General features: G+C 36.2%; 1 protein-coding gene across 4 annotated transcripts in view; it reads right to left on the bottom strand.

Moving 5' to 3' along the window:
- ADGRB3 (adhesion G protein-coupled receptor B3) overlaps positions 1 to 15,112 on the bottom strand; it is an 823,957-nt gene that overhangs the window by 430,716 nt on the left and 378,129 nt on the right. For all 4 annotated transcript variants that reach the window (XM_055134853.1, XM_004605882.2, XM_055134855.1 and 1 more), the window contains one exon: positions 2,254 to 2,448. In XM_055134853.1, the coding sequence (XP_054990828.1) occupies positions 2,254 to 2,448 (195 nt within the window). The remainder of the gene's footprint in view (positions 1 to 2,253; positions 2,449 to 15,112) is intronic.

Raw genomic sequence — 15,112 nt, 5'->3', positions numbered from 1 at the left:
GAAATGCTAAGTAAACATATAAATCAGACACTATAGATAAGCAAATATAATATGTATTAATATATATGAAATTTGTACAAAATTGTGCAAAGTGAAATAAAAGTTGTACAACATTGCTTGGGATTTTTTAAGAAAAGGACTATTATTTTCAGATGCACTTTGGGGCTTGTTTGGTGGGCATTCATAAAAAAAATTGCTAAAGTATGTCTGGGATTTGACATGCAGAGTTGGAGGAAGAAGAGCTTCTAAAAAAAAGGAAGACATTCCAGGTTCTGAAAAGTGACCAACAAGAACAAACATTAGAAAAGTGCAGCTCCTATTCATGAAATGATAACTCTGAACATCAAAAAGAGCTTAGAATTGTTTGTCTAAGTGGAAAACTAATGAGGGGGTAGGATAGAAATGGAAAAATCTATTTCTGCCCATGCCAAAATGACAACAAAATAATCAGCCAAATTACTCTATTTAAATCAAACCAGTTAACATCCATGACTAAGCTTTTGGTTAAACTAATTATTCACTGAGTTAATGCACTCTAATGAGAATCTTAATCGAAACGTGTTCCCATTATAACTAGGTCATCTTAATTTCTTCAACTTTAGCACCTAAATATATGAAAGGCCTATACACTTGAGAATTACAAGAAGCTCTGAAGACTTTTTACTGCAGTTTTCTGCCTGCTGTGTTAGCACGGACATAAACATTTAAGGTCTTTTTCAATTACGACTTACATTTTATATGAAATATTTTAGGTATCTTTTATATAAATGCTAATGTCTAGCAGTTGTACTTGGCTTACTTAATGCAATTTTTGAAATTAAAACACTATCATTCTTCAAAATTCTCAAATCTTTCATCCTACCAATTAAAAAAAAAAGTAGTAATTAAAACTTGTCAGCTAACATAGAATACACTGCCAGTAATTCCCAAAGAAATTACTCAGTGGAATATGCAAATACTTTAAAAAAACTATATGTGTATACATATCAGAGCATCAACATTATTTATAAATGATTCCATGATTCCAAAATCCTTACTTAAAAAAAATATTTTCTTCAACAGTCTATCAAAACAGACACACACACACAAAAACAGAAACAGAAACAGGTTCTGGAGAGATAGTACAGCAGGTAGGGTTTTTGAGTTGCACATAAAAGACCCAAGTTCAGTCCACGCCTCACCAGAAGTGGTCACTGAGAGGAAGTAAGCCCTGGGCATTGCTGGGTGTGGCCGAGAATGAACAACAACAATAACAACAAGTTTCCCTTTGCATTCAGTCTCTAAGTGGAATGCAAATAAAACTCCTTAACATAAAGTAATCTGGAAAAACAAAACTACCTAATCTGGGAGTTTTGCCAAACTTCTAATTTAATGAACTTTATGCAGAGATACAGGAAGAACACTGTGCTTAAAATGCAGAAATTAACCAGCATTGGAGAGAACATTTTAGTTCAAAATACAAAAGCAGCTCATCTGACGGTACTTTATAGTTTCATTAAATATGCTTTGTTTGCTATTTAACAGTTTGTTTTAATGGTAAAGGCAATACTGAAATTGGTTGAGTGGCTAAACTTTATCAAGGAAATAAATGATGGTGTTCTACACATTTGTCATGACAGAAAAAAAACAGTCTGTGAGGAGTTACTGAATTTCCAATTTTCCCATCCAGAATAATTCTCTATTTGCCTGATGTTTCCAGACAAAGTTTTACATGATTGAGTATGGCCTCCCCTGGCTAATAGTAAAACTCTGCATTAAACTTAGTCTACGTCTATATGCTACATGCTCCACAAGCTATAGCTAATGTGCTTTCATTATATTTAGTGCACATTTAATCATCATGTGGCAAGAGGATACTATTGAGTGCAGAAATTGAATACCCATGATATAATCTTGAATTTGCCATCATGCCTTTTATCTGAGGGCTCAAAGCTCTTCACATACATTCTCATTCATTGTTAACTGAGGTGTGTTACATGTGTTCTTCGGTTGGAGTATAGAGTGACTAAAGAATTAAGGACATTTATAAAGCTGACACAAAGCACAACCTGGGGATTTCCCTGTGCGAGTAAAAAAATTAGGTTATTTCTAGAGATTACATAAAGCACAGTCTGGATATTTTCCTGAGGAGTAAATGTTCCCTCCCTCTAATCCAGATCATCAGGTCACTTTAGGTTGGCTACACTGTCTTCTGGGACCCCCAAATCCATTCTTTCTTCACTCATCTTTTTCTTCACGGATTGTCTCCCTTACCTGGACACCATCAGATGGAGGGACAAAACTCGCCCTTTTAAATGTGTCTGTCACATTTCTGAGGATTTCCACAGACATCAGAAGATCACCTGCATAGAAATTTTTCCTCTGAGTTAAGTCCAGCAACGTCTTGGTCACCTGGGACATTCCATTACCCGCCAGTGTTCGCTGACCCTTAGCAAGGTGTTCTTTAATCTGTGAGGTCAAAAGAACAGAATAAATATGAGATCTTCATTATTTTCTCCATGTCTTCATTATACAACTTATTTCAATAGCAAAGTCAATTTTAAGACAGAATTTGCAAGACTTGAAAAGATTTTAAGACCATAAATTGTGTGTATCCGACATTCAGATATATATCTAGCATGCAAAAACCAATGAATGTATGCATTTTGCAGGATTCTCATTTGTCATTTTCAGAATACAAAAATCAATGCATCAGGGAAAGTGAGTGTTAACTGAAACTTTTCATGGTGTCACTGTATCACTGTCATCCCATTGTTCATCGATTTGCTCAAGCGGGCACCAGTAATGTCTCCATTGCAAGACTTGTTACTGTTTGTGTCATAGCAAATATGCCATGGGTAGCTTGCCAGGCTCTGTCGTGTGGGCCAGATACACTCGGCAGCTTGCTGGGCTCTCCGAGAGGGTCGGAGGAATCAGGTCAGCCACGTGCAAGGCAAAGGCCCTACCTGCTGTGCCATTGCTCCAGCCCAATTAAAAAATGAAACTTTTAATTAAACAAAAACAAAAGATAATTTTTCATGTGGCAAATACAGAAATTGTTCATTAAGGTGTGATTAAAGATGGGAAATAAAAAAGCACTCCCAAATAGCCATTTTAATTGATCAAACTTAATAATTTTTGCTTTATTTCTTAAAACAATCACATCTTCATATAGCAGCAAAAACAGCTTTCACAAGAATATTTTAGCTTAACAAAAATATTGTGGAAATTTAGAGGTCTACTATGATATGACTACAAGCTAGATTACTTTAACACTTCCTAAAGAGAAACAATAACAACTTTAAGAAACCTCTTAGCTCAGTCTTCAGAAGCAAAATGAGCCATTAAGAAGCAAAACTTAAATCAGTTTGATGGCTAAAGAAATCTGCTGCCAATTTTCAAAAACTTCAGTACACTGTTTAAAGCAAGAAAAGTGCAAGAGTGTAAAAAAAATAGCACGTATTGATTATACTTGTATTTGTCTACAAAATATAAATTTTTATCATCCCATTGTTAAATATGTGATAAGACAACTCATCAAATTATCTTGAAATAGTTAACAACCAAAACAGAATAATACTGGCATAGGTCAAATATATAGCTATACTTGTTAATTTCTCATTGATACATGACAATAAATCCTTTAAAGTAAGAATGAACCTGAATTACCCAAATGAGACTTTTAGTTACTTAATTATATTTTTTTACAAATTCCACTCTATTTTTAATTTTTTTTCTATGTTGGATTTGGGTCACACCTGGAGATGCTAAGGGGTTACTCCTGGCTCTGCACTCAGGATTCAATGCTATCTGACAGTAGTACATTACCATGAAATTTTTGGAAATTGAACTGATATATGAGCAAAGTGATCAGTGTTAAGATATATGGTAAAGATATTGAGGAATCCTGCAACCCAAAATAACCTACCAAATAGTATCTTAGATCTAAAATAACACTAGCAGATAGTAAAAACGGAATGATTTTAGGACCTGAATAAAGTAGTTCTCAGGATAGAGTTTGGTGTTACTTGATATTAGAGGTGGTATTATGACTCTGAGGACATGACAAAATAAATGCTGGACTTTATTTTCACTTTTTTTTAAAAGCAAGAGTCATCTTTAGATATATTTAAGTTAGCACCAAACAAAAAGGTATTGAAGTTTTTTTTTTCAACAAAATGGATTTTTGAAAAGTATGGGATATTATCTCTGAACAGTTAAAAAAATCTCTGTACTATTTCTTATCTTATACTACATATCAGTCTATCATGACGGATTATGATAATTTGCTACTATGACTTTCTAGTTCATTAATTTTGAAATCTGAGGTAGGTTCCTTCCTTTTCATAGCTTTAAACTACAGCACTGTAAAATTTTGTTGGAGACAACTAGGTTATTATGGCCAAACTATACCTTTAAAGTGCAATATAGTAAAGTGAACTTTGGAGTAATAAGCACCTAGGTTTTAATGTAAACTTTTCCATTTATTTACTCTTTATGTATTTGAACCCCAAAGAGACTCAGTTTAACATGTCTAAGATTTGAAAATGGTTAATATGTGGTTATAAATATTCTAAAATAACCAAAAAAAGCAAAGCAACCCATGTAAGCCTAAACAATTACCATTGGAATACTGAACATGGGAAAGAATCTTGTTTTAATGTTTTCTTGAGTCCAACTTAACCCAGTTCCTGGAAACATCACATGCCTTTCCCTTTGTGCATTGGTTCAAATCTTTCTTGTGTTTTTTATTTTTCTTCAATAGCATGTGCTTATATCTGGGCTTTGGCACTAACTTTTCCTATATGTGGAAAATGGGTTTCTCCCAAGTTTACATATTCTTCTGTCACTTACTCAGAGATCCTACCTAATTACTATCTTTAAAAAAAAATGCCCTTATGATTCTCTATCATCTCAACTTTCTTTATCATACAAGACTTATAAACCAGCCTAACATTATGCTATCTGTCTCTTTGATTATTCATATTTTTCTTTATTTTTAGAATGTAAATCATGGAAAGGAAGAGAATATATCTATTTTATTTTCCTACTGGTATATTTCCAGCACACAATATATTGGAACAAATAATGAAGGAGTCAAATTCATTCTATCTTCATGCTTGGACATACGGTTACCTTGGTGACACTTGAAAGTTGTTCTAGCTTGCTCATCAACATAGTCAACAGCAAGCATTGGCATTAGCAAATATCAAACAGCATAAGCTATTAGACTTAACTGACAGTGCAGCTTCTTGAGTTTGGAAATATCCCATTCAATAAGTGGAGTATGCAGAAATCTTTGTATAAAGATGAAACTTATAAAGTACATTCTAAAAATGCCTTAATAAAATGCAACATTCAGTTTGATGCTCATAAAGATAATCACAGCTGTGAAATGCAAAGTCACAGAGACTCAGTGTTTCTCTTTGAGAAATAGAATGCAGCAGTAGTTGTCAAAGTAAACATCTTCTAAATATGTCAAATAAGTCCTCCATCTACTTCACAGTCATACCTGTGTAGTGAGGTTATCTAACTTGCAATGATCTAATGTCTTCTTTACTTCCCTCAAAGAAAAAAAAAGCATCATAAATCTGACTTGAGGAATAAAACACTTGAGGAATAAAACACTCAGAGAAGTTTTCTGTTTGCAATAAAAATAGAAGAGAAGGCACTGGGTAGTTTTCCTAATCAGAGACAGGAAAAAGTTTTTTTACATCTGGGTCAACATGAAGTGCAGCCCAAGTCAGTGGTAAATTAACGCCACCACCATCTGACAGCTGTTTAGTGGGTTTATACGGAATGGGCTGTTCTCGGTTCAGCTCTTCACTGACAGGTGCCTTGATCACAGCACCAGCTCTCACAATTGGCACTGATTAACTTCCTTCTTGGCATTGTCAGTGGAAAGCACCCAGAACAAACACCTTGTAATATTTGTATAGACTAGTGTCATTTATTAGAAGCATTATAAAGTGTATAATGGAGGCTTAGATAACATAGATTTTCATCCATAATATACTTGATAAACAAAAACATTTCTAGCTTCTTGATACTACTTTTATAATTCAAGTGAACTGTAAAAGGTTCTTGCTTTATCTTAGAGCTGACCTTTCACTAACTCTTTCTAGAAAATCTATTCATGTTTACTTTCCACACGGCTCTGCTCTTCTGCATAATGTAAAAGTAGAGTTCAAATTTGGTTTATCTTACCTTCTCTCAATTTCAAATTGTGATTCACTGGCATTCTGTCTCTCTTTTGTTACCTCTAAGATCAAATTTTCTGAAAATTTCTGTGATTTTAATCACATTCAGTCTTTTTCAATCTCCTCAAACATAAGGTCTGATATTGTGTAGTGTATTTAAATATGAACTTTTCATAAAGCCACTGCCTATTCATTTACTACCTACTTTCTTCTTCCCTATTCTCTTCAGAACCAGAAAAATATGGTTTGAACTCCACAAATTTTTTTCCTTTTTGGGTCATAGCTGGCTATGCACAGGGGTCACTCCTGTCTCTGCACTCAAGAATGACTCCTGGCAGTGTTCGGAGGACCACATGGGATGCTGGAAATCGAACCCAGATAGGCTGCCTGCAAGGTGAACACCCTACCCACTGTGCTATCACCCCAGCCCCAGAACTCCACAAGTTTTTAAGTTGCAAATTAAACTCAACAACAACCTATAACCATTCTCTCTAAGAAATATAATGTGTGCATACATTTAAAGAATAGCTAAGAGATACAAATGGCCAAAAGGCACATGAAAAAGTGCTCTACATCACTAATCATCAGGGAGATGCAGATCAAACAACCATGAGATACCACCTCACACCACAGAGACTAGCGCGCATCCAAAAGAACAAAAGCAACCACTGCTGGAGAGGATGTGGGGAGAAAGGGACCCTTCTACACTGCTGGTGGGAATGCCGACTGGTTCATCTCCTTTGGAAAACAATATGGACGATTCTCAAAAAACTAGAAATTGAGCTCCCATTTGACCCAGAAACACCACTGCTGGGAATATATCCCAGAGAAGCAAAAAAGTATAGTCAAAATGACATCTGCACTTATATGTTCATTGCAGCACTGTTTGCAATAGCCAGAATCTGGAAAAAACCCTAGTGCCCTAGAACAGATGACTGGTTGAAGAAACTTTGTTACATCTATACAATGGAATACTATGCAGCTGTTAGAAAAAATGAGGTCATGAAGTTTGCATATAAGTGGATCGGCATGGAAAGTATCATGCTAAGTGATATGAGTCAGAAAGAGAGAGACAGACATAGAAAGATTGCACTCATCTGTGGAATATAGAATAACAGAGTAGGAGACTAACACCCAAGAATAGTAGAAATAAGTACCAGGAGGTTGACTCCATGGCTTGGAAGCTGGCCTCACATTCTGGGGAGAGGGCAACTCAGATAGAGAAGGGAACACCAAAAAAAATGTGATTGGAGGCCATGCGGGGGAAGCGTGATGCGTGCTGAATGTAGACTAGACACTGAACACGATGGCCACTCAACATCTTTATTGCAAACCACAACACCTAATTAAAGAGAGAGAGAGAACAAAAGGGAATACCCTGCCACAGTGGAAGGCTGGGGTGGGGGGAGATGGGAAAGGGGAGGGTGGGAGGGATGCTGCGTTTATTTGTAGTGGAGAATGGGTACTGGTGAAGGGATGGGTTCTCAAACTTCGTATGAGGGAAACATGAGCACAAAAATGTATAAATCTGTAACTGTACCCTCAAAAAATAAATAAAAAATAATAGCTGAGTTTATGTAACTTGTGGTTTGGGGTGTGGGGTGGGGGGAGAGAGTGGTGCTGTGCCACAGCCAGCAACACTCAAGAAATAATGCTGAATCTGTGCCCTTGTTGGTGCTCTGGGGATCATATATAGTGTCAGGAATCAAGGCTCAATCCATATGCAAGATAAGCACCCCTAACCATTATATTGTATTTGGCCTCTCAAATTCGGATGTATAATGACGTACTTCTACTTACTACTGTAGCACTGCACTTTGTCCCCACTGTTGTTCATCTATTTGCTCAAGCAGGAATCATTAACGTCTCCATTGCGAGACTTGTTGTTACTGTTTTTTGGCATGTCAAATACACCACGGGTATCTTGCTAGGCTCTGCCATGTGGGCAAGATACTGTCAGTAGCTTGCTGGGCTCTCCGAGAGGGATAGAGGAATCAAACCTGGGTCGGCCGCATGCAAAGCAAACGCCCTACTCCCTGTGCTATCTACCTACTACATAAGATAATAACACAATGCATCAGTTATAAAAAAAGAAGCAAATATTATCACATGATCCTTATGGTAGTTTATACAAAAGTAGAGGTAAAAAGTAGACATTCCCTGTTTCCTTTCTTTCCAGTGCCTCTTCAAGTTTCCATAATATATATATGTATATATGCATATGTATATGCTATGAAATTTTTCTCACATTCACCCATTTTGACTTATGAATAAAAGATGGATTTCAGGACTAATATCACTACTGCTCTTTGTACTCATTAGAATTATGTCCTAATCAGCGCTCCTGATTTGTTCCCTCTTTGAACCATCATCCTTCTTCTCAAACAAAATAGAAAACACTGCAAAGTACTCTTCAACTTGAAATAAAATCAAACTCATCCTCTATAGTTTGACTCAAAAATAAACACAATGCTTATCTACAGTCTCAACCTTTAATTTCACTAGCTTCTTTTATTCATCTCAATCATCTTTCTGCTTATTAGCTAATTTTTCTTAACCCTTATTTCTAAAATTCTTTCTTTCAGATTTGTATTCCTTTTTCCCCCTCGTCTGTTACTAATTATTTTACTAAGTTTCTGTTAATGTTTTTACCTTGTTTGGAGGTCATACCCAAAAGTTCCAGGTCTTACTCTTGACTCTTATTATAGGAAATACCTCTGATGATGCTCAGGACATTGAGCATAAATTGTTCCAGAGATTCAACTTGGCCAAGCACAAGACAAACACATTAGCTCATGTTCTCTCATGTTCTCTTCCACAAATCCAAACCCTTTGGATTTGTGGAATTAACAACTTCTGACTTTCTTGAAAATAATTTACTTTATAGGCTCACTTTCAATTGATCCTTAATATGACACTGCCATCTCCCCTGCCATGTGGGGAGGGGGCTCTCAGGTGGTATTCAGGATGTGAAGGAGAACTTCTGACAATATTTGCCCATCTAGGTCTACAGTTTAGTGCATGCTCTGTGGTTGAGGTGCTGCTCAGGCTGTGTTGCCAGACATCACTAGGGTCACATTGGTGTTGGTAGGAGCATCTAGGGCTACATCAAATACTGTCCTTCCAAGAGGAGATCAGGAGGCCATGTGGAATCTGGGATCAAAACTGCATTGTGGCAAACAAAGCCTGGCCTGTGTTTTATCCCCTATAATCTCAGGGTGAGATGGGAATGTTTCTATTCTTTAGAATTTTCCTTTGTGATTTCAGTACTATCTCTCCAGCCCCCAATTTGATCATTTTATAGATTTTTATACATTATTATTTTTTTCTTATTTTTGGTTGCTTTTAGGACTTTCTTATTTTTTTGTCTTCAGGATGATGCAAGCTAAATTCACGTGGGTTTTATTTTATTTATTGTGTGCAATTTTCAATCATAAAAATGTATCTGTCTTCAAATTTGGAAAATTCTGACCCACAAACCCATAGACTATTCTCTCAGTCTCTTATGCTCTGTTTCTTTCTCACTCCAGTTTCCAACTTGTAAGCTCAAATATATTTTTTCATTCCCTTATCATTTGAGTTATGTTTTTCTAGGTGTAATCTTCAGATCACTTTCTTTACTTATAATTTATCAACTATTTATACTATTCTTATTTCAATGATAATATTTTCCATTTAAAGATGTTTTTGCGGGGCTGGTGTGATAGCACAGCAGGTAAGGCATTTGCCTTGCATGCGGCCAACCCGGGTTCGATTCCCAGCACCCCATAAGGTCCCCTGAGCACCACCAGGAGTAATTCCTGAGTGCAGAGCCAGGAGAAACCCCTGTGCATCTCCGGGTGTGACCCCCCCAAAAAAGCAAAAAAATAAATAAAAGATGTTTTTGTTCTTGTTCTCCCATTTCCTAACTACATTTCTCTTCTTTTCTTTTTTTTTGGGGGGGGGGGAATCTCACCGCCAATACACAGGGATTACTCCTGGCTCATGCACTCAGGAATTACTCCTGGTGGTGCTTGGGGGACCATATTGGATGCTGGGAATCGAACCCGGGTTGGCTGCATGCAAGGCAAATGCCCTACTCACTGTGCTATCGCTCCATCCCCCATTTCACTTCATTTATCTCTTAAACTATTATACATTTATGTTACTCTTCTTTAAGTTTTTTTTATTATTTTATTTCTACATCTAGTTCCCTTCCACTTGCTAATTCAACATCATGATTTTTCTAGTTATGGTAAACTCTTATTAGTAAGAAGTGTTTATTCTTTGGGTGCCCCAAGTCTGTGGTTTGTCTAAATGTTTTCAGTAGATAATTTGAATGTGTCTCTCTGAGAGTGGGCCTTAGGTATAGTGGTATTTGATCATTTTATGTTAATTTTTTTTGTTAATTCATTCTGTTTGTGGATTACAGAAGAATTTTTAGTTTCTCATAAGATTTCTTGAATGTTCCCCTCAAATTACATAAACTATTAATTCTTTTGTTGTTGTTGTGTCTTTGTTCTGGGCCACACCTGGTGGTGCTCGGGGCTCAATTCTGGCTCTGTGTTCACGAATCAGTCTTGGTGGAATTAGGGGACCATATGGGATGCTAAGGAATGGACCTTGGTAAGTCATGTGCAAAGCAAACATTCTACCTTCTGTACTAACTTTCTGATCTTTATACTAATTTTTATTCCATTGTATGGTTGGTATTTAGTTAGTTTGTTTATTTGCTTATATTTTGGCTAATCCCAGCATTACTCAGGCTTTACTTCTAGCTGTGTATTCAGAGATAATTCCTGGCAGTGACTGGGGAATGACATGTGGATGCTAGGGGTCAAACACTGATCACTCTATGCATGACGAATGCCTTAACTGGCAGTATTATCAGAGATGCTCATTCCCTCTTAATTAATTTTTTATTGATTGAGATCCAATGGTTCACAATACTGTTAATAATGGTTTTTCATGCACTAATTCTTAAACACTTCTTAGACTTGCAGTCATTTTTAGATCATAAGATTAGAGCATACAAAAGAGCCTCAGTTTTCTGTGTAAGGCTTATGTAGAAGGGGTTATTGTTATCATACTCAAGAAGTTTAGCATCTCAGTCTCTAGCAATTTGAACTCATTTATATTCTAAAATACTCACAGGTTTATAAAAGATCAACTTTCTCCTATTGTTTGTGTTTTTGATATTTCCTTCATTTTTGTAATCTAAGACTTTCCTTATATTTTTATTTGCGTTGTATTTGCTTGTGTGTGTGTGTGTGTGTGTGTGACCATTGTCATATTCAAAGGTGCTCTAGAAGAAAGATATTCCTGATTCTGTGCTTAGGAGTATCTACTGGGAGTCCTCAGGGTATCATGTGGTGTCAGGAACTAAACCCAGATATGTCAAATATAAGGAAATTTATTAACCCTATATTATTTCTTCAGCCTCTCCTTTTTTTGTAAAGTTACATTATAGTACAATATATCAAAATACATAGTAGTCAGGGTCTAAGTGGCTTATGTACTCTCTACTTTGAGTTTTATAACCAACATTAAATGTGACACAATTATCCACATTATATAGTTTTGCAGATCAGGATTAGAAACTTAATCTAGTTAACTCTATTTCACCAGGATTGAATGAATCCAAATTCAACTTTCTGATATTGGGTGATGAGTCAGATGGGTGAGAGAGTAGGGACACTCCTGCTAATTCCTGTCTAACAAGGTCAGATGATTACACACCAGGGCCCAAACATGTGGTACTGTTTGAACCCTGCGGTACATGCTCTGAATGCCTGGATTGTTTCCCCAGCTCTAAATCCTAGCTTCTTGAAATGTTGGTTACAAGCACACTTGGTGACATGCAACTGAATTTTAGATCTATGAAAAACTTTAAGCATGTTTTAAAATAGATTTTTATGACTTATTATCAATAAATATTGTTTGTATTCCTATTTTATATGCCTCTATGTCTATGATCATGTACAAATGTCAGATAATGGAGCTAAGGAGAAGTATGTTCCCAATCCTGAACTGATATTCTGGCACTGAATGGTCCAGTAAGCATCATTGGGTATGGCTCTGGTGGTCTCCCATACCTGGAGGAAGCATTCTGATATGTTAGTGTTATATGATCAGGTCTGGTAAGAGCATGTTATTACTTTGAAGGGTCATTAAATCCCAGGTCTATTTGAGATCCCGTTTAGCCAATTTTATTGGGAAAACGGCAGTTGGAAGTGAAAAAGTTTAAGCTCTATATGATGATGATGTTCAAGATGATGATGATGATGATGATGATGATGGTGGTGGTGGTGATGATGATGATGATGATGATGATGATATACAGGGACCATATGTCAGTGCTGGGGAATAACCCCTATCAGTATTCAAGGGACCATATGTGGTGCCAGGCATTCAAACCCATACACAGGCATAATCCATAACTCTATATTATCTCTCAGACCCAAGAAGCTCCATTCTAAAGCTCTGCACCAAGAGTTGAGTTGAGGGAATCTAGTTACAGAATCAAGTGTCATAACAACTATATGTCTAAGCCAGGATTCATGCAGTGCTTTTGTTAGAAACAATCAAAACACTTAAATAATACTACCATGCTTGTTTTAGGAAGACATGAAATCTTTATATATATATATATATAGAGAGAGAGAGAGAGAGTACACATATATATAGTACGTATATATATATATATGCAGAAGTATTGATAATTATTTGAATCATGGTCATTCACACACACAGAGTAGATAATTACATTCATGTATCTAAATAATCAGTGTTAAGGGAGAGTCTCCCAAGAGGGGCTTGAGTGGTCCAGTAACACTTTCTGTGACACGTGACCAAATGGCACAGAGGGCTCAGTGCTGGGCTGAAGACACAAAGCTGCTCAGGTTCTGTGGTGCTTGGAACCAGTAGGGTCATTGCAAGGTGCTTAGAGGCCTCTACATCTACACCCACTGGTGGTGGGGATCAAACTGGATTTCTATGCACTCAAAATATGTGCCCTTTAACCCTGTGCTATCTCCCAGGCACCTGTAGCTACTTTTATTTGGGTAGACTAATAATGACCTCAAGGATCCATCACAGGTTTAATTTTCTGACTATATTTTTTAAAAAATTTTCTTAATTTAGTCACTGAATTAATTCAGAGAGGTTTCATCGTCTTAATATTTCCTTTTAAAAGTTCAATTATCTGTGATTATGTGTCTGCTTGCATTGTATTACTTTGTGAGAATCATTGTTTCAAAGAATAAGTCATAAAAGTTTCTGTGTCATTCACATTTAATACTGTTGACAGGATCATCAGAGAAAGGAAAAACCTGGTCTAAAAATAGTTGCTTTTCATAGTTCTGAATTAAGCTTCCTCGCTCTCTCTATAGAGAGACATAGTGAGGGTCATGGTTTAAAGAGTAGGTGTGCTTCTGAAATAACCTTATTCTTTTCACTTTATGCCTCCTACTGCCAGCCACACTTGTCTCTATTGTGTCAATCCTAAAAAAAGATTTATCGTAGTCACTCTGCACAAGTGACACACTTTAAACATCATATATTTATATATTATTTTCAGCATCAACTCCTACAGTCCATCTGTAAGGTATATTAAAGGTGCTCACAGCTCTAAGTGGCATCAATTAAATGATAATTATACCAGAAGTTTCTTTTCATAAAGCAATGATACATTCGTGTATCTTATTTTAGTTCATAACAGTCATTTTCTCAGACCGAATTCACTCACTAGCTAATGGTATCAAATTATTTACAATTATGTCTGATATTTCCAGGAAAGAAAGAGATTGTTTCTAATGGAAAAGTAAGCATACCCTTTCTTTTACTACATAAGTGCTTCTTAACTTCCCTTTTATTTGACATAAAAAGCTTTTGTCCTCTTAAAGTTGTCTAAAGTTTAGAGCTCAAATGTGACAGGACTCTTTTTGGTCTAGAGTCGATGTGATATAGTAGGTTTATTATAGAAATCCCTCATAAGAGAGAGGTATGATATTGTTAAGAACTAAGGGTGAATAGCATTTGGTCATTGAGAGCACTGGGTGTCTCAGTATTCACGAATTTGTGGAGTGATACTTTGTCCTCACATTGAATATTGCAATGTTTTATTAAGAGAAAAAACTGATGTGTATATTGTGAATATTTCCCTATGAACGTCGACATTTCTGAAACAAATTGAAAGCATAATACATTTATGTACCCAATAGAAAAATAGAAAAAAAATAGAATGTGAGGCTGGACTTTGTCAAGATTGAAATTCCTAAACAGAAGACATATATTGGTAATATTTATTTTCTTAATATAAAAATATCTAAAATTTGGGGCTGGAGCAATAGCACAGCAGGTAGGGAGTTTGCCTTGCATGTGGCCGACCCGAGTTCGATTCCCAGCATCCCATATGGTCCCCTGAGCACTGCCAGGAGTAATTCCTGAATGCAAATCCAGGAGTCACTCCTGTGCATAGCTGGGTGTGACCCAAAAAGCAAAACAAAAAAAAAATCTAAAATTTTATATTAAATTATAACCCGAAGTACTAGAATATATTCCAGGTACTCAAATCATAAGCAGTTGGTCATAGAATATACTAAGACTCACACTTTCAGAAACCACCTCAATAGGATAGAGAGTAATTATGTAAGTGTTCTTAGAGTAGTTGTATAAATAATTATATAACTGGCAGCAACTATGAGTAGTTAGTGTAACACTCAGTGGTTGTATGTCTTCAAATCTATTTTTAATTTACATCAAAACATTACTTTTTACATGAGAACATTACTTCAGTTCTCAAGTTCTGAGGCTATTATATCAGTCAGTACATGAATGGTCATGTCAGGATAAAAAGCAACTCCAGGGCTAGGGAGAGAGAACAGCAGTGAAGACAAATACCTTAATGTGATGATGTCAGATCCCAGCATCATATATGAATCCCTATCATGGTA

Source organism: Sorex araneus, chromosome 4 (assembly GCF_027595985.1).
Source record: "Sorex araneus isolate mSorAra2 chromosome 4, mSorAra2.pri, whole genome shotgun sequence".
Classification (NCBI taxonomy): domain Eukaryota; kingdom Metazoa; phylum Chordata; class Mammalia; order Eulipotyphla; family Soricidae; genus Sorex; species Sorex araneus.
Note: the sequence above shows the minus strand (reverse complement) of the source record. Positions and strands in the feature narration are given on the sequence as shown.